Source organism: Streptopelia decaocto, assembly GCF_964273445.1.
Source record: "Streptopelia decaocto genome assembly, chromosome: 3".
Taxonomy (NCBI): domain Eukaryota; kingdom Metazoa; phylum Chordata; class Aves; order Columbiformes; family Columbidae; genus Streptopelia; species Streptopelia decaocto.
In genome coordinates, this window is record NC_138656.1 from 121,203,875 (window position 1) to 121,226,981 (window position 23,107).

The following is a 23,107-nucleotide window of genomic DNA, read 5'->3' on the forward strand; positions in this document are numbered from 1 at the left end:
GGGACCCTGGGGGGGGGCAGGGTGGCACCAGGAGGGGCTGGGGACCCTGGGGGGCAGGGTGGCACCAGGAGGGGCTGGGGACCCTGGCAGGTGCAGGGTGGCACCGAGAGGGGCTGGGGACCCTGGGGGGGGCAGGGTGGCACCGAGAGGGGCTGGGGTCCCTGGGGGGGGCAGGGTGGCACCGAGAGGGGCTGGGGTCCCTGGGGGGCAGGGTGGCACCGAGAGGGGCTGGGGACCCTGGGGGGGGCAGGGTGGCACCAGGAGGGGCTGGGGACCCTGGGGGGGGGCAGGGTGGCACCAGGAGGGGCTGGGGACCCTGGCAGGTGCAGGGTGGCACCGAGAGGGGCTGGGGACCCTGGGGGGGGCAGGGTGGCACCAGGAGGGGCTGGGGACCCTGGGGGGCAGGGCTGCCCGGTCCGGGCTCAGACCGCCAGCACAGCCCTGTGCCCCGCAGGGGCAGGTCCCGGGGCGCTGCACCCCGGAGGGCTGGGGCTGGGCAGCAGCTCACGTCCCATTCTCGCTGTGCCCTGGCGGCTCCGCGGACGCAGCAGAGGTGACCGGAGCAGAGCAGTGCCAGCCCAGCCCCGCCTGGGCGCAGCGCGAGCGCCGGGGCGCAGGCCAGGCCAGCGCTGGAATTCGTGACAGGTGCACCGAGATTTAAAGCCTTTTAGTTTAAACCGAGCTCTCCCCACGGGGGCCCCTTCTGGCCTTCGGTGCTCTATGCGCCATTAGCGGCGGGTCCGTCTGGCAGCGGGAGCGGCGGCAGCGCCGGGGCAGACGGAGCCAGGGGCTCCGCGCAGCCCCGATGGACGGCGGGGGGGACACAGCCCGGCTTTGTCCCACCTGCCCCCCCCGGCCTGTCCCCGCTCCAGCAGCCCCGCCGCGGGTCTCGGAGCCGCAAGGACGCAGCGACCCCGCAGAGGCCCCCAGGAGCTTTATTTCCGAGCAGAGCGGTTCCCTCCTCGGTGCCAGGAGGAGCAGGCACAGAGGCCAAAGGGGAGACAGGGAGTTATTTATTTTTATTTCTGTTGGGGGTTTAAGGCAAGGCCAGCTGGGTGCTGGGTGCTGGGTGCTGGGCGGTGGGCGCTGCCCTCGACACCGGGAGCTCTGGAGGGCACAGTGCGGAGCAGAGTGCAGGAATCCTCCCATGCGGCAGGGAGCCCCCAGGCCCGCGGGCAGGGACGGACGTGCTGATAAGGCACTTGAAAGGACTAGAAGCCAGGAGGCAGATCCGCTGTCCCCTCCTTCCTCCCCTGCCTCCCTGGGTGCATCGCAGCTCAACCTCCAGAGACCGGGGTGTCGCTGGGAGGGGGGGTCCCGGCTCGAGCTGTCCCAGGGGTGGCACCGGCCGCGCTCACTGGTGGAACTTCTTGCCGGGGCTGTTGGCGTGGTCCAGCAGCAGCTGGCACGGCGTGAACTGGCTGCCGTACACCGCCTCGTACTTGCGCAGCTTGTCCACCAGCTGCTTGGCTCCGTACGAGTCCGCGTACCTGAAGGGACCTGCGGGGAGAGGGGACACGTCTGCGCCAAGGAAGGACAGGCCCCGGGGCGCCTGGAGGGGGGAGCTCTGCACGTGGCCGATGCACCGAGCTCCTGCAGGGAGGCTCCGCGCCGGGCGATGTCGGAGCAGAGTGGATCGCTGGGGACAGGCTGGGACACAGATAACTGGGACTTGTCGCCCCGTCCCAGCTTGGCTCAGGAGGGAAAGCGCTGGGTACGCGGTAGCAGCACCACCTCATGCTGAGACCCGAACCCCAGCTCGTGCTTGGTCTGTGGCCCGTTCTGAGGCCACGGCCCCCCGGCCGGGGCACAGGCGGCTCCCAAACGCTGCCCTCGTGCCTGGCTGGGCCCGGCCAGGGCCGCACGTGACGGCTGGGGCTACCAGCTCAGCTCTGGGTGTGTGAGCATGCGGGGTCCCTGGCACCAGCTCAGCTCTGTGTGTGTGTGTGAGCACACGGGGGCCCTGGCACCAGCTCAGCTCTGGGTGTGTGAGCACACGGGGGCCCTGGCACCAGCTCAGCTCTGGGTGTGTGAGCACACGGGGTCCCTGGCACCAGCTCAGCTCTGGGTGTGTGTGTGAGCACATGGGGGCCCTGGCACCAGCTCAGCTCTGGGTGTGTGAGCACACGGGGGCCCTGGCACCAGCTCAGCTCTGGGTGTGTGTGTGAGCACATGGGGGCCCTGGCACCAGCTCAGCTCTGGGTGTGTGAGCACACGGGGTCCCTGGCACCAGCTCAGCTCTGGGTGTGTGAGCACACGGGGGCCCTGGCACCAGCTCAGCTCTGGGTGTGTGAGCACGCGGGGTCCCTGGCACCAGCTCAGCTCTGTGTATGTGTGTGAGCACACGGGGCCCCTGGCACCAGCTCAGCTCTGTGTGTGTGCGAGCACACGGGGGCCCTGGCACCAGCTCAGCTCTGGGTGTGTGAGCACACGGGGGCCCTGGCACCAGCTCAGCTCTGGGTGTGTGAGCACACGGGGGGCCCTGGCACCAGCTCAGCTCTGGGTGTGTGTGAGCACACGGGGGCCCTGGCACCAGCTCAGCTCTGGGTGTGTGAGCACACGGGGGGCCCTGGCACCAGTTCAGCTCTGGGTGTGTAAGCACACGGGGGCCCTGGGCACCAGCTCAGCTCTGGGTGTGTGAGCACACGGGGGCCCTGGCACCAGTTCAGCTCTGGGTGTGTGAGCACACGGGGTCCCTGGCACCAGCTCAGCTCTGGGTGTGTGAGCACACGGGGGGCCCTGGCACCAGCTCAGCTCTGGGTGTGTGAGCACACGGGGGCCCTGGGCACCAGCTCAGCTCTGGGTGTGTGAGCACACGGGGGCCCTGGCACCAGCTCAGCTCTGGGTGTGTGAGCACACGGGGGGCCCTGGCACCAGCTCAGCTCTGGGTGTGTGTGTGAGCACACGGGGGCCCTGGCACCAGCTCAGCTCTGGGTGTGTGAGCACACGGGGGGCCCTGGCGCCAGTTCAGCTCTGTGTGCAGCACAGGAGCAGGTTCCCAGGAGCCGCCGCCCAGGCACAGAGCAGTGGCAAGAGATGAGGTACCAGAGCCTGGTTTCCACTGAGCACCACACGGCTGCACAAAAGCCAGGGACGTCCTTGCGCGTCTCCCAGCACACCCGCGCCCACGGCAGCTGGGCATGGCAAGAGCCCTCCGAGTCCTCACGGGAAGCGCTGATGGAGCCGGGCCAGCGCGGCTCTGCCCCCCGCTCAAACCCGTCCACGGCAAACGGCCCGGGCAGAGTCCTGCGGTCCCCAGCAGCCGCAGCTCCACAGCGGTACCGGCAGAGAACGGCAGAAATGTCGCCCTGGCACCTCTCCTGGGGTGAAAGGCTGGACGAACACCTCCAGCTCAGGCTTTATGTGGGAGGACACCCGGGCTCGTCAGACTGCAGCTCAAGCCTGGCCTTACCAGCTGACCGGTCTCCAGCAGCCAGAGCCCACTACACAGATCTCAAGCCTATAGCCCGAACCCCTGCTTAACCGACTCACCTCCCAGGCAGGGCGGGAAGCCCAAGCCGAACACAGCACCGATGTCTCCCTCCATGGGGTTGCTGAGGATCCCTTCCTGCAGGCACATGGCCGCCTCGTTCACAAACCTCGTCACCAAGCGCATCTGGATGTCCTCGTCAGTACAGCTGCAGGAAAGAGGCTGTAAGGGCCGGGCAGGTGACACCGCGGCTGGACGGAGGAGCACGTGAAGCCAGCACAGAGACGGGGGACACAGTGAGGCCTGAGGCAGCGGACAGGACGGTTTCTCATGGAGACGGTCCCCATGAGGGCAGGGACTCAGCTCTGTGACCTGAAGCAGGCACCAGTACCGGTCAAGGCTCCATCAGCCCAGACGGGAATGCTCCAGGAGCGGTTGTGGTGCCAGGCAGTGCAACAGCTGCAGTGCCAGGACGGCTGTGGCAGGGGCTGCACCAGCCCCGCTCGGCAAGCCCCAGCGCAGGAAGCTGCTGCCAAGGCGCCCGAGCAAACGCAGAGCAATCCAGGGCTGCTCCACTCCTGCCAGCACAGATTCCCAGAGCCCGCAGCCCCACGCGCCCGCTGGGAACAGCCAAACGCCGCCCGGAGTGGCCCCGTGTCCGCTGGAGCGGGGGACAGCGGCCCAGCCACCGCTCCGCCTGCTGCCACTTACACTTCGGGTCTGGCCGGCACTTTGAACTGCGCCAGGATCTCATCCATGCCGGAGTTGACGCTCCTGTTCTTCACGCCCTCCTGGTAAACGTAAAAGCCCTTCCCTGCCTTGCGACCTGCCGGGGATAAGAACAGACGGTCACCTGCTGCCACGTGTCCCGTCTGCTTGTGACACCTTCGCCTCTGATCTCCTCGTGTCTCCCGCTCCTGTTAGCGCGAGCAGGTCCTCCCGGTGCAGGCGTCTGCGCTCCAGGTCAGCCTGTTCGCTGCCCGTGTCCAGCTGACGCCTTGGCAAGACGTTGTCACCCGGGCCAGGGGACCGTCAGATAACGCTGCTGTTTCTGTGGCTACAGCAGCAGAAGGACACAGTCCTGGGAGCAGGGGACAGAGGCTGCACGACCTCCTGAGCAACCCTCACTGCCAGGGCCTGGCCATTGGTCCAAGTGCGGCTCATATAACCACAGAAATATTTGGGTTGGAAAAGCCCCTCAAGATCATTGAGTCCAACCCTAACCCACCCCAGCACTGCCCCATGTCCTGAGAACCTCATGTCCGTCTGTCCAGCCCTCCAGGGGCGGTGACTCCAGCACTGCCCTGGGCAGCCTGTTCCAATGCCCCACAGCCCTTTGGGGAAGAAATTGTTCCTAAATCCAACCTCAACCTCCCCTGGGCAACTTGAGGCCGTTTCCTCTGCTCCTGGCGCTTGTTCCTGGGGAGCAGAGCCCGACCCCCCCTGGCTCCAAGCTCCTTTCAGGCAGTTCAGAGATCAGAAGGTCTCCCCTCAGCTCCTGTTCTCCAGCTGAACCCCCAGGTCCCTCAGCCGCTCCATCACACTTGTGCTCCAGCCCCTCACCAGCTCCGGTCCCTTCTCTCCACTCGCTCCAGCACCTCAAGGCCTTTCTTAGCGTGAGGGGCCCAGAACTGCCGCAGGATTCGGGGTTTCGCCCCCCCAGTGCAGGTCCCACTGATGACACTGCTCTGTCCTGGTGTGCTCCGCGGCACGGCCACCTCCTGTCACCCAGCGCCACCACGGCACGGCCTCTGCCAGGCAGACAGAGCCATTTCCCAGGGCCGTGCTCTGCTCTCACCTGAGGCAGGAGAGCTTGGGGGATGCTGGTGCTGCTCCTTGAACAAAGGGAAACCCGTTAGCTGGAAACAGCCTAGCATCTCACCTAAGAAGCCTTTCTGCACCATGAGCTTGAACAACTCGACGTTGCCTCCTCCGAAGCGCTCGCCGAAGGCCTTGCCCAGGTCCTCGGCCACGTGCGTGGCCACGTCCACACCCACCTCGTCGATCAGCGTGGCGGCGCCCACGGGAAAGCCGAAAGCCGTAGAGATGGCATCTACCTTCTTTGGGTCAATGCCCTCCTGCAGGAATGGAAGGGGAAGCAACAGTAGCTCTGGGTGAGGGTCCTGGAAACCCAGAAAGCCCCCACTGATCTCAGGCCACGGGCTGCGATCAGCCCCGTCAGCTGTTTGATTACAGCCAGGAGCTGCGTCATCGTGCTCGCAGCGCTCCTGACCCTCCCCGGGGCTGTGCAGGGAGGACAGAGCCCCCTCGGTGCCCGTGCCGGCTCTCAGCAGAGCGCAGCTCAGCCACGAGCACGCTGGGGACAACCACGAGCACGGGGCTGGGGACAACCACGAGCACGGGGCCGGCCGCCACCACGAGCACGGGGCTGGGGACAACCACGAGCACGGGGCCGGCCGCCGCCACGAGCACGGGGCCGGCCGCCACCACGAGCACGGGGCCGGCCGCCACCACCACGAGCACGGGGCCGGCCGCCACCACCACGAGCACGGGGCTGGCCGCCACCACCACGAGCACGGGGCTGGCCGCCGCCTCCCTCCCGGCCAGAAGCAGCAGAGTCTGCACGGCTGTTTGGCAGACGCTGGGTAGCCAAGGGGACACGTACCTGGAGAACTCGGACCACTTCGGCCAGCATCGGCCCCAGGCACCGTGTGGTGTAGAAGCCGGGCCCGTCCTGGGGAGGAGAGCGGCAGAGGGCGGGTGAGCACAACCTGCAGCACAAGGACCGCGCTCCACAGCCCAACCGCAGCTCAGGTGCCGGCACACCAGGCAGACGCTGAACTCCATTTCTAACAGTGCATCATCGACTGCTGCAACAGTTCGTTCTTTGAATACTTCCACCAACTCCCTCTCTGGAGGTTCCCACCAGTGTTGTTACTTACGTGGTGCCTGGCAGCCCCAACCAGGCTGCACAAGACCCCTCGCTTCACCAAGCCCAACGGGCTGACGAGGCAAAGGGTGCTCAGCACCAGGGAAACGGGCGTAAAGTGCTTGTTTCACCTCTGATACTGCTCACAAAGTCAGGAAGCAACAGATGAGCTGAAACTGCCACTCAGGGAAGGCTCTGACGCGGGGATGAGCGCTAGAGAAGCAGCACCGGATCTCCACTAGCCTTTAGAGACGCCTTGAGCACTTTCAGACAAGCTGGTTTTGCCAGCACCACAGGAGAGCCCTCCTCAGCACGGCTGGCAGCCTCACGGATCCAGAAAGAGGAGGGTCACTGCTCACTGCCCCCGGTCCCTGCAGCCAGCCGGGGAGCAGGGGGGTGCCAGTCCCGCCCCAGCGCCTCCGGCTCAGCTGCCACCCCGACTGCAGCCCCTGGGCACTGTGGGGCTGGACTGCGGCTCCTGCGCTGGCTCAGGCTGCTCCTGCACCTTCCACGGCTGCTCCGAAGGACGCGAGGGGTCGCCTGAGCACCCGCCTTCTTCTAACCTCCACTTTTACTTCTCAGCATGAGGAGCTAATGTCAGTGTATCCACATCCATGTTTCAGCCCCCTCCCAGTGTACACGCCTGCCCTTTTATTTATTTATTGAGCCGGGACGCTCATATTTCGTGCAGCGGCCCCTCACCTTCACCACGATGACGACCTTGCCCTGTTTGAGGCCAACGGCGACGGCGGAAGCAGCCGTGTCCTCGGATGTTTTGTCCGTGGTGATGATTTCCAGCAGCTGCATTTTGTCAACGGGGGAGAAGTAGTGCATGCCGATCACCTGGCAGGAGGAAGCGCTCAGGGTTAGGCAGAGTTAAGCTGGACTTGCCCTGCGGCCGTTCCCGGGGACGCCGCGCACACCCCGCAGCTCTCGCCCAGCCAGGATCTGGGTGCACCGCTGACAGGACCGAGCGCGCTGCTCAGCTCCCCGTGTGCCTGTGAGCAGCCCGGCAGCAGAACCGCGTGGGAGGCTCCGCTGAGCTCGGGCCCGGCAGCGCCGGGCACCGCGTGGCACGCAGGCAGGCGCCGAGCCGGCCGCGCAGCCACGCGCCGCCGCTGCCTCCTCGGGGCTCTGAGCGCAGAACCACAGCCACGGCGTTGGGCAGAGTCCCCGTGTTCTGCTCGTGAATATTTCGGTTCTTTTCTTGGTGATGAAGTGAATTTAAAGACAAGAAGGCGCATTTCCAGAAACTAATTAGAGAGGAAGCGCAGCCTTCCGCTGGGAGCAGCACCTCGGCGAGACCATTCGGCTGCGTGCCTCACCTTCCTAACGTGACCGCGTAACCAGCACGTCACCTTTGTGCCTCCTGGAAGCTACACTTGGCACTAAGATCTGTATAAGTCAGACGCACCTTGCAGGAGAGCTGCAGACTGCAAACCTAATTAAAGAATATACACTAATTAGTTAACTGATTTCCTATGCGTTTCCCCATAAAGAGCCATTACACAGGCAATTTATACAGAAAGAGGATGTTATTTGCCAGTCTGAACAAATATGACTCAGTTTGCATTTCGGATGCAACTGAGGTTCAGTGGCAAACCAGGACGAGGGTGACGAAGGCCACAGGAAGCTCAGGCGGTGGGGACACGTGCTGCCACTCTATGGGCGCTAGAACAGAGTGTTTCATTGGGAGGATCCACCAGGACCATCCAGTCCAGTCTGCAGATGCCCAAGCAGCTCCTGCAGGAGGACGAGCAGCCGAGGCAGCGCTGCCCACAGGCCGGGCCCCGGGGGCTCGGGAACCAGCGCGGGGCTCCTCTGCTTCCGCGCCCGCGTGACGCCTTCCAGCCCAGCTCCAGAGCCTCCCCTCCCCCTGCCCAGGCCGCTGCTGCCCCCGGCCCACCCGCTGCAGCGGGAGATGGGATCATCTCCAGCATCAACCTGTGCTCTCTGCAGCCCCAGGCAGGCAAAGCAGGTTCCTCACAGGAGGGGGAAACATTTCCCTGGTTTTATATCGAAGCTGCCCTGGATGATGCTCAGCTCTCGGGAGGTGACACAGACCCCTGGTGCCACTTCAGAGGCCGCAGGGTCCTGTCTGGTGTCCCGCAGCGCCCGCGTCACACGCCCGGCGGGCATCGCAGGTGCCCTGGGCGCAATGGAACCCAGCGCAGCCGGTTCCCCGTCCGGCGCACTCCCAGCCCCGCCGGTGACCCCGCGGGCACGTCCGCAGGCCGGCTGCGCCCCACAGAGCTGCGCTGCGCACAGTCACAGAACTCCTCAAGATCGGGTCCAACCCTAATCTGACACCAAACAGCGGCCCTAAGAACCTCCTCTGTGCACCTTCTCAACCCCTCCAGGGCTGCTGACTCCAGCACTGCCCTGGGCAGCCTGTTCCAATGCCCCACAGCCCTTTGGGGAAGAAATTGTTCCCACATCCAACCTCAACCTCCCCTGGTGCAACTTGAGGCCGTTTCCTCTGCTCCTGGCGCTTGTTCCTGGGGAGCAGAGCCCGACCCCCCTGGCTCCAAGCTCCTTTCAGGCAGTTCAGAGATCAGAAGGTCTCCCCTCAGCTCCTGTTCTCCAGCTGAACCCCCCAGGTCCCTCAGCCGCTCCATCACACTTGTGCTCCAGCGCCTCACCAGCTCCGGTCCCTTCTCTCCACTCGCTCCAGCACCTCAAGGGTTTCTTGGCGTGAGGGGCCCAGAACTGCCCCAGGATTCAGGGTTTGCCCCCAGCCCAGCGCAGACCCACAGCAGGCACACGGCGCTGGACACTCACCTTCTCCGGCCTCTTGCTAACGGCAGCGATCTGGCTGATGGGGAGGGCAGACGTGTTACTGGCGAAGACACAGTGCGGAGGGATCACCTGTGAAGGAGGGTGAAGAGACAGTGTGAACGCACGGGCTCCGGAGTGACGTGCAGCGAGAACTGGCACCTGGCAGCCCTGACGAACACGGCAAAGCTGGTTTTCTCTGTCACGACAGACAGCATGGGAAACTAATCCTGAAGCAGCAGCCCCAGCCAGATCTGCAGCATTAGAATCACACAACAGTTTGAGTTGGAAGGGATCCTCAAAGGTCACCTAGTCCATTAGTTTTTAAAGTCCCCACGTTCCTGTCAGACTATTGCAATGACGACTTCAGAAAGGGTGTCCTGGTGACAGAAGATACAGAGAAGGCAGAGTTACTGAATGTTCTTTGTCTCTGCTCTGCGGGGCTGTCCTGAGGATCCCGCAGCGCTGAGGCCCAGGGGAAGGCAGGACAGTGGAGGAGTCTGCCTGGTTGGTGAGGACTGGGTTAGGGAGCAGTCAGGTGATCTGGACACCATAAATCCATGGGTGCGGATGGGATGCACCCGCGGGTGCTGACGGAGCTGGCTGAGGTCATTGCTGGACCGCTCTCCATCATCTTTGGCAAGTCTTGGGAAGCGGGAGAGGTGCCCGAGGACTGGAGGAAAGCAAATGTCACTCCAGTCTTCAAAAAGGGCAGGAAGGAGGACCCGGGGAACTATAGACCGGTCAGCCGGCGGTGATCAGTATGGAAAGGGGGAGTGTCAGGAGGATGGAGCCAGGCTCTTCTGGTGACAACCAGGGACAGGACAAGGGGCAATGGGTGCAAACTGGAACACAGGAGGTTCCACTGGAAGAGGAGAAGCAACTTGTTGGGGTGAGGGTGGCAGAGCCTGGCCCAGGCTGCCCAGGGGGTTGTGGAGTCTCCTTCTCTGCAGACATTCCAACCCCTGGACACCTTCCTGTGGAACCTCAGCTGGGTGTTCCTGCTCCATGGGGGGATTGCACTGGATGAGCTTTCCAGGGCCCTTCAACCCCTGACACTCTGGGGTTCTGTGAAGGGGCACAGACCAGCTCCTCTACCATACAGTTATTTCCCCAAGTTGCCCTTGCACAGAGCAGTGGCAGCAAGGCAGACAGTTCAGTAAAGGAGCACAAGTTGTGGAGATACCAAAGGACATTACTGACATATCAGTGTGCTCAGATACAGGGAATATTTTTTTGAGCTGCTCCCAGGAGTCAGGGAATGTCAGAACTGCCCCGTTCAGCCACGAACTGCTGACTCCTTATCACACAGTGAACATCCCCAGCGAATACAAAGGCTGCCCTTGACACTCACCCAACGCACTGACAGAAATCACTTGCACCAAGCACCAAACCACAGCGCAAAGGAGACGTGGCAAGCCCAGCAGGACAGGACACCCGAGTCCCCACCATACAGGGGCCACCGCTGGCACACGCTGCTCAGAACCGATACTCACGGCCTCCACCTCCTTCAGCACTTTGTGTTTGATGTTAATGTCCTCGAACACAGCCTCGATCACCATGTCCGCCTTCTCAAAGCCCTTGTAGTCCAGCTGGCCCGTCAGGTTGCTGAGAATGGAGTCTCTCTCAAACGACGTCAGATTCTTCTTCTTGACCTTGCCGTTGAGCCTGGGGAAGGACAGCTCTGTCACAGCCCTGGGGACAGCCCGGGCTGCGCCACAGCGCCGAGGGATCCCTCCCTGCTGGAGCTGGCCCCAAGCACGTCCCTGGTGCAGCAGGCCTGTCGCTGCCCGCAGAGCCAGGCTGGCACAGCCCGGCCGGTGCCGCGCTCTGCAGGTCAGCCCTGGCGGTCCAGGTGGCACACGGCGCGGCACCGTGACTGCTGAGCACGGGGACGCAAACCCAGCTTTCCGAGGCCTGGCCCCACGCCTCCCCTGAAACAGGCTCTGGGCAGCGGGATTGCTCCCTCCCCACTCAGCTGCTACATCTAAAAGCTACATCTAAAAGCTAAAGCAATCATCTGTTGGGTCATCTACCTACCTAAGGAGCTAAGGCTGAATACACTGGGCCTATTTCGTAGCAATATCCCAGCACACTGCATGGGGCAACCTTAAAAGAAAGCATTTCTGTGACATCTGATGTAGAAGGAACAGAGGTGTCAGGAGTTCCCGACTGCCTGAAAGCAGAGGAGCATTTGGACTAACGGCAGCCCCATCCCGTCCCGAGCAAACTCCTTTTAGCTCACGTACCCCTTGAAGACCTGCTGCTGTCCTCTATCCAAGCCCTTCTGTGCCGTGTCCTTCAGAATGGTCTTCAGTCCCTTATCCACGGACACCTGGGCGATCCCAGCTCCCATGAGCCCAGCACCCAGCACCGCCAGCGTCCTGCACGGAAAGGGACGGGGGGACACATTTGGAGCTAGAAACAGCTGGATTCCATTGTCACCATCAAGCTCGCTCAGATCCTCTCCACCCAGGCACTACTTTTACTGAGGTCATGCAAGAAGATTTCACTTGTGGGCGAGACCTCCAAAGCACAGAGGACTAGCCGTGTGGAGGCTGGAAACGTCCCTCTCCGCAGGACTCTAGGCTGCTTGTCCCAAAAACCGTTCAGTAGAAGTTCTCCAATTGCTGCCTGGGGCATCCCACGCTCAGACTTACTTGACCTCTTGTTTAGGTGCTCCGAACTTGTTCTTCTTGCAGCGCACCTGCCCGTGGTAAAGTCCGATCAGCGCCTTGGACTCCTTTGTCATGGCGAGTTGGCCAAAGCTCTGGAAGGAAGGGAAGAGGGAAGCAGAGAGTTTGGCATCTGTCTCACTTCCAGCATGCACACGTCACAGCGTGGCGAGGGGAGAGCGGAGCGAGCCCGGGGCCTGCCCAGCCCAGCAACCTGCTCGGAAACGGACGGACAGGGCACGTGTATCCTCTGCAGAGGGGCACGTTCTGAGCCAAACACAGCCCAGTTTGCACCACTGCCTCCCATACGGGCTGCTGGAAAGCTGCAGGAAACCACTTGTTCAATGTCCTTTCTCATAAACAATATCACAGATCCCAGCCTGGCTGGGTTGGGCTCTCTGGAGATCCCCAGCCCCACCAGAGCAGATCCCGCGGGGTCACCAGAGCAGATCCCGCGCGGTCACAGAGCAGATCCCGCAGGTGGGTGCAGGGGGTTTGAATGTCTCCGAGCAGGAGACTCCACACCCGCTCTGGGCAGCCTGGGCCAGGCTCTGGCACCTCCCAGCAAACAAGTTTCTGCTCCTGTTCACATGGAGCCTCCTGTGTTTCAGTCTGTGCCTGTTGCCCCTCACCCTGGCGTTGGGCACCACTGAGCAGAGTCTGGTCCATGCTCTGACAGCCACCCTGAGCTATTGATCATTGATCGCATCCCTCTCAGCTTCTCTTCTCCACTCAGCAGCCCCAGCTCTCTCAGTCTCCTCAGCACAAAGATGCTCCAGAGCCCTCAGCATCTCTGTGTCCCTCCCTGGACTCTGCGGTGACTCCTGGTCCCTGACCCGGGGAGCCCAGCACTGGCCCCACAGCTCCAGATGTGGCCTCCCCAGGCAGAGCAGAGGGGGAGGATTCACCTCCCCGACCTGCTGCCCACACTCTTCCTCACACACCCCAGGTCCCGATGGCCTCTGGGCCACACGGGCAATTTAAAGCATCTGAAAGCACCAAGTTTTGGGGTTCCATGTGACCTATCCAGATTGGGTCCATCTATCTGAAACACCCTGTATTTTTGGAGGATCACTGACAGGCAACAAAACCCAAAGGCTGCACAACTCCCAGGGCTCCGCATGAAACAGGAAAGCAGTCAGGAGGACAGCAGACAGCAGAAAGCAACAGAAACCCAACGTTTTCTGAGCCCAGTGGGCTGAGGAAAGCTCCCAGGGCAGCGCAGTCAGAGCAGGCTGCGCCTTCCTCCGCCGCCACCCTGCGCGGCACAGACGGCTCAAACGTCAGACACGCCAAGCCTGGAGCAGAACCTGCACGTCCCCTCGTCAGGGAAACAGGGGGCATGAAAGACAGACGTGACACTGACACTTATCCTTTAGAGGGTCTGGGAAGATCTCCGTCCTGCTGCTGTTCTCAGGGAAGAAAAGAACCCTTCATTCTTTTCAGTAAGGAACACGTCTCCCGAGCCTTTCATTCAGCACCAGAGCAAACGTGGCTGGAATGCGCAACCAGAACAGCCGGGGCACTGCCGCGAGGTCGCTGTGAAGGTAGCGGGGACAGCCCCGTGTGGAGCAGGACCCTGTCACCAGGACAGACACAGAAGGAGCCGCTGACCGGCAGGACAGAGCGCGGGAGGCGACGGCAGCGCCAGGAGCTGGCGCCGGTTGCCGAGTGACTGAGCACCATGGGGACGGACGGATTCCGGCAGAGACGCGAGCGCTGACCCAGCCGCAGAGACACCCTGATGGGAAGGCTGTGGGTGCTCTCGCTGTGGCAGCCGGGATTACCTGCCTCCCCAGTGCTGGAAACCCCAACAGGAGTACAGACGTGCAAAACTGCGACTAGTCAGGAAAAGCTAATTAGGAGCAGCTTGTTTATCAGGGCAGAGAAAAAGGCAGAGAAAGGGAGGGATGAAGATGGCTGAGGATGAACAAGCACGGGAGAACAAAGACTCTGTGTGTGTGCAGAATAAAGGGGTCACGCAGAACTGGTGAGCGCGCTCGCCTGCTCCGGCCCGGACCTGCGCACCCGTCCCACCGCCACACCCAGCGCTGCTGCTCCCCCGAGCACCGCCAGCAGACCTCGAGCAGCACCGGACAGCGCGTAGGACACGAGGTCCTGCAGACAGAGCCCTGCGGCCAGTTAACCGACAGATGAAACACCCACAGCCAGCTGCTCAGCGGGGGGTGTAAACGTGAGCTGCAGTTCTGAGCAGCCAAGCAGGAGGAACAGCGTCCATCACTGGCCACGTCTGCGGGCGGCCTGTGTCACCAGTAGGCCCAGCTCGCCGTGCGTGTGAACGCACGTGTGCGTGTGTCTGTGTGTGTGTGTCTGTGTGTGTGTGTGCGCAAACACGCGTGTGTGCGCCCTCACCTCTGCAGCACCTGCTCACCTCAGCACAGGCTGGACGTGCCACGGGGAGAAGCAGCGAGCAGGACAGGAGAAGTCTGCCAGGCTTTCAAAGTGCAAGACTTGACTACCCTCAATGGTTGCTCCTGGTGCTAAACCCAGCCCACGTGCCAGGAACACCCGGAACTGGCGGGGAAGGAAGGGCGGCCCGAGGCCGTTTCGCAGGATCACAGAAGCACCGGAGGTGATGCCAGGGAGACCCGTGCAGACTGTCGTGCAGACTGTCGTGTCCCACCCGCCGCCCGGGACACGGCCAACTGGAGCAGGCGGCTCTGGGATCCGAGCGTCACCACCTGGGGCGACTTCGCAGCCTCTCGGGCAACCCATCCCAGTGCTCCATCGCCTCCACAGCGAAGAGGTCTGTTTGCATATTTCAGTGCAATTTCCCACTTCAGTTTGTGGCCATTATCTCTTATTCTGCCACCGGACCCCACCGAGAAGAGTGCAGCTGTGCCTTCCTTACTGCTTCCTGCCAGGTGTTTATCCCTGACAAAGCTCTCTTTCCAGCCCAGGTCTCCCAGTCCCCCTCATGTGCCGGACACCCCGTTCCCTTCCACCGCCCTTGTGGCCCTTGGCTGGCCGCTCTGCAGCCACCGCGTCACTGCTCCCGGGGCAGCGCCGGCCACTTCGCTTTGCTGAACTTCACAGAGTTCCCATCTGCCTGGTTCTCCAGCCCCAGGTCCCCCCGAAGGGCCAGTAGGAGCCAGCGCGCTGACTGGAGCGGCTACTGAACGGGTAAGTTCGACCGAGGGACCCGGAGTCCTGTCCGGGTGAGAAACCGCTCCTGAGAAAGAACACCTCACTTTCAGAAGCACCCAGAGTTATCCAAGGGTGGAAAAGCACCAGCACAAAGCATCTGGACTAGAGAAGAGGACAAACTGCAAAACAGGAGCAATGGAGAATCAACACCCTGAACAAAGATGATGGTGAAAAATGGTAAACAGAAAAGTGGTAAAAATGGAAGTTAACTCTTGAAGGAAATTACTTGTGTGCACCAAATTGCCTGGAAACAATGACGAGACTGACAGTATTGCAGCCGCACCTCCGGGTTACCTGTCCCGTGTGACAACCAGAAAAAAAAAACAAAAACCCAAGAGTGCTCAGACACGCAGAGAAATCCAAGTCCTGTTACGTGAAACCCAGATCAGTGAATCCGCTGGCTGTTCCCCACTCAAAAAGCCAACGCAGGCAGAGAAAAGGCAGAACCTGCTTTCACGGATGAAGAGCCCTGACCCCCAACTCCCCGGCCAGCCCCGGGGCTCCCGCCTTACCTGGGACTCGGTGAGGTACCCCGCGTCGCGCCCCTGGTCCAGACCGGTCTTCACAACCTAGTCGAACAGGAGCAGAGACAGCGGTCAGTGCGCGTCTGCCAGCAGCTCGCCGTACCCACACTGCTTGTTCGGCTGCGTCCCGTTTCCGCCAGGGACCCCTCCCCAGTGCTCAGGGCACGCTCCTGCGTCCCGTCCGTGCGCCCGAAGCAGAGCAGCGCATCGCCCTGTCCCCGCGGCACCGAGCAGCGCCGTGGCCGGGGGCTCCCCGCCAGGCTGACTGCACCGGCGCCGTGCGGCTGCAGGGCTGCGTTCGGCCGTGGTGCTCCGGCCACGCCGCTGCTCGCACTCACAGGGGCACTCACCTGTTTTAAAGAACTCTTGGCAACAACTTAAATCGTGAAAAGCCTTTTTAAAATAAGGATTCAGCCTTGGACAGTGTCTGTAAATCATACAATGTCTGTAACTCAGGACTAACTGGGATTGGACTAGATGATCCTTCGAGGTCCCTTCCAATCCCGAGCATTCTATGATTCTAAAGTACCGTGGCACCAGTGCTACGAAACCAGCAATTTCTATCTTCCTGGCTCCAAAGAGGTTAACCCAACATTTTAGAGACTGTACAGGAAACCCGGAAAGACTGCAGCTGAGTTTCATGGACAAAGCGTTCCAGCCAGGCCTTTCCTGATCGGGATTCTTGATCTTCCCTTACTGGTACCAGTACCGTGCAAACTGACCATATTTTGGGAAGCTATTCTGAATTTTGCCATGCATGCTCGGTACACCACACCGCTCGCACTCGTCAAGACAATCTATGAAGATCACGATGTACGGCTCGACTCGGGAAGGAACCACCTTCCCTCTGGCTGCTGCCGCGTTATTCCACAGATTTCACCGCAGCCTTTTGGGCCTCGCAGCGGGAGTTACCTCAATGATCTTCAGCGGAGCAGGGTACAGTCCCTTGGTTTGCTTCTGAACTTTGCCCTCCACCGTCTTGTAGACTTGCTGCCTCACAAATGGAAGAGCCATGGCATAGTCTGTTATCTCTGCAAGAGGGGAAAGAACACGTCTTAGCACAGTGTGATATGCACAGCCTGTCTTTAAATGATTAACCGGAAAGATAGAGCAGAGGTCTGAATATTGCATATCTGCAACAGCAACATGCACCTGAAACCCAGCCACAGGTAGCACGGTCTGCTCAGAAGCCTCAGACAAGTCTAATTTAGGGCTAAAATATCCTCCGAATCCAGGCGGTGACGGCCTGAGCCCTGTGGAGTAGAACCCACGCGGAGGTGTCACTGTTTGGGGCTCTGCTACCTGCACAAAGGTGCTGCTGACGAGGACCAGTGCAGAGCAGACCCGCGTGCTTGATTACACAAGCCTGGTGCAGAACTCGCTACCAAGACCGGCTGGACGGTGCTCTGGAGGCCACGGCCCGTCCTGGGCCCGGCTCCTCCTCCTGCGCTCCCGGAGCCGCCACGGGCAGCCCTGGCGGCGCCACCATTGCTCAGATCGCAGAGCAATGTTTGCCCCACCAACCACCTGGCTCGAGATGACTGCAATGTGGAATAACTTCGGTTTGAAAACGGAATTAAGCAGGAGTATGAACACATCCCCGAGGAGCAAAGCTGGATTATCGTGACCACAGTCCCTCGGGATTTGCCTGCGATGCCCCCAGACTTACTCTGCATTAGCCCTTTGGATCTTTTGGCAGACACCGTCCTGTTGGCAAGTCCTCTGGCAAAGTCAATTGCCACCTCCTCCAGGTACTCGATGGTTCGTGCTTCTGGAGTCTTCACGCCCGGCCCTGGGAACAAACGAGGAGTCTTGAGCAGCAAAGTTATCACTGATGGATGAGGATGCGGGAAGGCAAGGAAGGATGGGACAGCAACGCGAGGTTCCCTGGAACCGCTACCACTCAATTGCTCCCTGGCTGTTTGACTTCTCTTGGTTCTGAACTAGGATGGAAAGGCTCAGCAGGGAACTCTAAGAAGGCCCCGAGGCGTTGGGTGCCCAGGGCGTTACACGGCAGCGCTCGAACGGCAGCGCCCGCGGGAGCCGGCGCAGCACGGCGCTCCAGCGGCAGCGCCCGCGGGAGCCGGCGCAGCACGGCGCTCTAACACCAATGCTGCTCAGCGCAACCGCCAGCGGCTTCGGTGGGAGGGAACACGGGAGGCCACCCGTCCAGCCCACTGCTCAAAGCAGGACCGAGCTCACAGCTAAATCCAGCTCTGGGATTAGTTGGGGACGCTCAGGGCCATGTTCCGGCAGTCTCCGCACACCTCCAAGGACAGAGGTCCCATCACCTCTCTGGACCAGTTTCAGCACCGCACCATCTTTTTGCAAATTGTGCCCTTATTTCCTCAACCTTTTATCTTGCATAATGGCAGACACCCTGTATCTCAACAGACCTTATGGAGTTCTGCCCCCCTCCCTCTTGTTGCACCTCTCCTTACGTGGTACGCTAGGTCTGCACAATACCATCGTACCAACAGTCTGCTATTAAACACACAGACAACAGGTACAAAGCAACGTGTCCCTGAACATCACCTGTGCTGGAGCTGATGTGCAACGGAACCTTAGCCTTCGAGCTCGGGTGCGGGAAATCTCTCTCTTGCTTTAGCTACAGCCAGAGTCACACCCGCCTGACCCAGAGCTGTCCCACAACTAATCGCAGAATCGTTTCGGTTGGAAGAGACACTCAAGCTCATGGAGTCCAACCATAACCCGCCCCGGCACTGCCCCATGTCCTGAGAACCTCACGTCCGTCTGTCCAGCCCTCCAGGGCTGGTGACTCCAGCACTGCCCTGGGCAGCCTGTTCCAATGCCCCACAGCCCTTTGGGGAAGAAATTGTTCCCACATCCAACCTCAACCTCCCCTGGGCAACTTGAGGCCGTTTCCTCTGCTCCTGGCGCTTGTTCCTGGGGAGCAGAGCCCGACCCCCCTGGCTCCAAGCTCCTTTCAGGCAGTTCAGAGATCAGAAGGTCTCCCCTCAGCTCCTGTTCTCCAGCTGAACCCCCCAGGTCCCTCAGCCGCTCCATCACATTGTGCTCCAGCCCCTCACCAGCTCCGGTCCCTTCTCTCCACTTGCTCCAGCACCTCAAGGCCTCTCTTGGCGTGAGGGGCCCAGAACTGCCCCAGGATTCGAGGTGCACAAGCCACCACCAAAGGAGTTTCAGCAACCCCTGAGGGCAGGCTGCAGAACCTGCAGAACCTGCAAGCACAGCACTTGCAGCACCAGAACGGGAGGGTGGAGCACAGGGCTGAAGAGGCAGTTGTGCAAAGTTGCTGTAGGCAAACACAAGTCACTAATGAAGGAGCAATGCCCAGGGACTCTGCACAGGGCCACCAGCTGCAGGTGCAGCCCTGGGCTGTCTCTGATGCAGCAGAACAGACCTGATGAGGTTACAGGTCATTATCCCTCATTATAAACTGCCCCAAGCACCCCGGACGCTGTTCGGAGCCCTTGGAGCTCAGACACCCCCAGAGCAGCCACCTCCTCCGGACACAGGAGACAGTCAAACACCAAACCAGACACCCGCTCCCTTGTCCCCCTCCCACCGCTCCCTCCCTCCGCCAAAGCTGAGGTCTGCAACGCCAACGAGCGCTGCACTTTGATCCTACAGCTGAAGAAAGAGCTGTTTATCTGTAAGTCTGAGCTGTAAGAACTATCCAGGCAAGGTGAAACCCACACGGGGGGCTGCTTTACTGCCGTTACCGCTCAGCATTTCACAGTGTCCTAACCTGGGGGCTCCGGGCTGTCCACTCACATCTGCTTCCTTGTATAAATGGCACATGCCAGAATTAGATCTGGGCGCAGCAGTAAATAGATCAGAGAATGTCGTGGAGCTCCCTGCTGCAGGGGACCTGGCTGCACCCATGAAGCTGCCTCCTGATTATGCCACCTCTGTCCCGCAAAGCTTTCTGCACCCAGGTAAAGCATCACCCCAGTTAACGCTGCTTTTGCGCAGACGCTGAGAACGAACAGGGGAACGGGCAGCAGAAAGCCCGCTGGCGCTGGCTGCCATCTGAACGAACACGGAACGCCTCTCATGCTCACACACAATTTGGATTTTTGTGCTCCTCCTACGGGATTCCAGACTCTTCAGAAAGTTCAGGTTTCCTCTGAGCAAGCCACGCGCCATCATTAACATAAACCACCACATTTGCTGGCTTTCACAAGCCAATTCACATTTAAGTATAAAGTGGTAACACTTACTCAGCCCATTTTAACTCCAGCCCATGCACTACTGATCCATTTTATAAGCGAGACCACGGGTGAGGACATCCCATCCGGCTGAACGCTGCCTGTGAGACCGCGCAGCCAGGGCCTTCCTGCGCCTCGCAGGGTGGGCAGCGGCACCTTTTCTCTCTGATTGTTTTATTTTGTACAGCCCCAGGAGCTCAGGGCCACCAGGTGCCCTGGCCACGCTCTGCCTGGGGAACCCAGCTCAGCGCGGTGCGACGCTGCGGCAGCACCAGCCGGCACGGCCCTTTCCACCCTAACTCCTGGCTGAGGCTCACCGGACCCTTCCAGGGAGGCTGTGCAGGGTTTGCCCCTCCATTTAGTCACATCCAAGAAAGCCTCCCTGGTGACGGAGCAGCAGGAGCAAGACATTATTCACTAGCCCACTGAGCACCTGGAAGCGCAGTTTGGTCTGCAGTTTGCAAGGCATTTCTGCATCCAACTTGCAGCCCACTGGCAACTCAGAGCGCAGCGGCCGTGGGGCTGGCTCCTTCTCAAGATCTTGTCACGGAGATTAACATCTGCAGGCTGCATAAATGTAGGCATCGGTCACCTATTCCCCTTTCATTATGGGCTGCAATCTGTCCCTCTGACATGATAAATGAGGCACGCACGTTCTTATCTGTATAATTAGCCTCTGCAGGCCTGCCCTCTGCGCTAACCTTTCCCTGCTCACTCAGCTCGAGCAGGAGCCTGACATTTCAGGCTCCCCGTGCCCATGATTCTAAGGTGGGAACGGAGGTGGCACTGCAGAGCACGGTTAGGGACTCTGCAGTCCATGTGCTCTACCCCCCGAGACCGACGCTGCACCAACGGCTTCGCTACTGATTTCAGTGAGGTGGAGAGGCTCCGTGACAGCGCAGACCAGGGAACCGAGCGCCACCCGTCTGACCTAGCGGGTCCACCAGCTGGTCCACCAGCCCCATCTTCTTTGCTCTGTCGGCGCGGATGTTCCTCCCAGTCAGCATCATATCGAAGGCAGATGGAATCCCCACCTGGAAGGGCAGAAAGGGGAGTTCAGATTGGGAGTGTGCGATGCAGAAGGGGCTCTCGAGTGACGTTCTTCCTTTTACTCACCATCTTGGGCAGCCTCTGAGTGCCCCCCGCCCCTGGCAGGAGACCCAGTAACACTTCAGGTGTCCCCAGGATTGTTTTCTTGTCCTTTGTTGCTATTCTGTAGTGACAGGCGATGGCCACCTTAAAAACAGCAAAGAGAGAACAAAAGTTTTCCCTGTGAAAGGCCAGAGAAGAACTGGGCAGCCAGCACAATGGTCTCGCTGCGCCCTGCCCCCGCGTCCTCCCAAACCCGAGCCGCCTCCCGCTCCAGCGCCCCCGCTCCCCCTGCGCTCACTGACGCTCCTTCCGGCACCAGAAGCGCACGCGGGCAGGGGACAGCAAACACGACGGGAACGTGATGCGGCCAACCTGAGCCAAGCTGGTTTTAAACCTCATCTAGACCACCAAGGGTGAAACTCACTCGCTGCCCTCAGAGGATGTTCTCGTGTGCAGGTCAGCCCGGATATCTGGCTAATCACCAGATACCAAGTCCAGACCTGTCACCACAGCGCTTGCAAACAGCTGCAACTGCTGAGAAATGGGTACGCAACGGAAGAGACTCCACTGCCACGAGGCTATTCTGTTCCAGTAACAACTTTGCCCCAGGAATTACCAGGTTTTGAGTTTACAAAATCCTAAATGGAGATGACGAAGTGGCGAGCGACAGAGCGGGGTACACAGGAGCCCGGCCAGGTTCCCACGCGCAGCCCGCTCGCAACAGCCTCCAAAAGAGGAGAAGTTGCTGGGATGCGAGACTCAGTTCATCTGAAAAGCTGCAGTTTCCAGGCTGGACTCTGCCAGCAGCGTTTACCCAGATCCAGCGCCTGCTGGGAACTGCCGCTTTGCCCTGGGACACTCTCATCTAAATATCAGCCTGGCCTGCAGATTCGGAGCTGACGAGCTCTCAACAGCACCACACAAATAAGCCCGGCAGAGCCCTGGAGCACAACCAAGCCATTAACCTGCCACAGACTCATCTGAATGGATGTAACAAACGCAGCAGGTCTCAAATCCCTCTGGTAGTACGTGAATGTCCTGCAGGCATCGTTCGGATCAAGACCCGGCCTATCAGTTCCCACTGCTTGCCAGACCCGGGTGGTTCAATACCTCCAGTCCTCCTCCCAGGCAGGAGCCACTGATGGCAGCGACCACGGGCTTTGGAGACTGCTCAATTTTTTCAAGCATCTTCTGTCCTTCCTGAGAGAGCTGAGTCACTTCCTGAGCACTCTTGCAGGCTTCAATCATGCTGCAGGGAGGCAGAAAGGCTGGTCAGGACTGGAAAAGCACTGAGAAAACAGCAGTGAAACGGACAGCGCTGCCAGGGCTTTGTTCCCTTTTCCCACCAAGCTCCGGTGACTGACAGACAGGAGCTATTCAGCGCCCCGGTCTCCGATTACCGGGCACCGCGGGCGGGCTGCTGAGCGCAGGGCTGCCGAGCGCAGGGCTGCCGAGCGCAGGGCTGCTGAGCTGCCGAGCGCAGGGCTGCCGAGCGCAGGGCTGCCGAGCGCAGGGCTGCCGAGCGCAGGGCTGCCGAGCGCAGGGGTGCAGGGCTGCCGAGCGCAGGGCTGCTGAGCGCACGGGTGCAGGGCTGCCGAGCGCAGGGCTGCTGAGCGCACGGGTGCAGGGCTGCCGAGCGCAGGGCGCGGGGCTGCCGAGCGCAGGGCTGCCGAGCGCAGGGGTGCCCTGGGCTGCGCCCGCAGGAGCTGAACAAGTGTCCTTGTGGGGAGCCCAGGAGCCCTCTGGGGAGCGAGGAAGGTCGGAGGCAGCCGCAGAGCCGCTGCCAGGCGGGCGGAGGGAGACCCGGGATCGCTCTCTGGAGGAGCGGACGGCCAGCGCTCTGACGCTGCACTCTGCCAATTAGCGACTCCCTGTGCCAATTATTCTTACAGAGACCACTGGCATTTGCCAGGCAGGCGAAATTCAGGGGGCTCGTAGTGCTGAGCCCAGCAGACAGCTCTTAAACACAGCCTGTCCTTTAACTCTGCTTAGCAGCTCTGGCTACCGCCTCCTCCCCACAACATGCACCCAGTCCCTGCCCCTGAATGAAGCCACCCAAAAAGGTTAAAAGGTTTTGAATTTGTAATGTGCCTTCTTTCTTTAGAGCTTTCTGGCTTTAAATGTCTTCAAACAACTCTTCTGTCCTGCCTGATGCCAGGACTAGGAGCCAATGGCGCTCCAAATCCCAGTGAGAGCACCCACACGGGCCGCCCCACGCCCTGGGAGGGTGCCCCACGCCCTGGGAGGGTGCCCCACACCCTGGGAGGGTGCCCCACGCCCTGGGAGGGTGCCCCCCGCTGCAGAGCCAAGCCCAGCCCAAGGGGCCAGGCTGGCAGGCTGCCAGCACTCAGGCCCAGCTT

General features: G+C 61.0%; 1 protein-coding gene across 2 annotated transcripts in view; it reads right to left on the reverse strand.

The window, feature by feature from the left end:
- Window positions 1–998: 998 nt before the first annotated feature.
- Window positions 999–23,107, reverse strand: part of HADHA (hydroxyacyl-CoA dehydrogenase trifunctional multienzyme complex subunit alpha) — a 28,866-nt gene continuing 6,757 nt past the window's right edge. For both annotated transcript variants that reach the window (XM_082047688.1, XM_082047689.1), the window contains exons 5-20: window positions 21,858–21,996; window positions 20,772–20,891; window positions 20,587–20,689; window positions 17,132–17,254; window positions 16,375–16,493; window positions 15,451–15,507; window positions 11,756–11,865; window positions 11,345–11,479; window positions 10,592–10,763; window positions 9,102–9,188; window positions 7,023–7,163; window positions 6,057–6,125; window positions 5,313–5,508; window positions 4,142–4,256; window positions 3,493–3,638; window positions 999–1,500 (exon numbers count right to left, since the gene is read on the reverse strand). In XM_082047688.1, coding sequence (XP_081903814.1) covers window positions 1,355–1,500; window positions 3,493–3,638; window positions 4,142–4,256; window positions 5,313–5,508; window positions 6,057–6,125; window positions 7,023–7,163; window positions 9,102–9,188; window positions 10,592–10,763; window positions 11,345–11,479; window positions 11,756–11,865; window positions 15,451–15,507; window positions 16,375–16,493; window positions 17,132–17,254; window positions 20,587–20,689; window positions 20,772–20,891; window positions 21,858–21,996 — 1,978 coding nt within the window. In that variant the 3' untranslated portion in view covers window positions 999–1,354. The remainder of the gene's footprint in view (window positions 1,501–3,492; window positions 3,639–4,141; window positions 4,257–5,312; window positions 5,509–6,056; window positions 6,126–7,022; window positions 7,164–9,101; window positions 9,189–10,591; window positions 10,764–11,344; window positions 11,480–11,755; window positions 11,866–15,450; window positions 15,508–16,374; window positions 16,494–17,131; window positions 17,255–20,586; window positions 20,690–20,771; window positions 20,892–21,857; window positions 21,997–23,107) is intronic.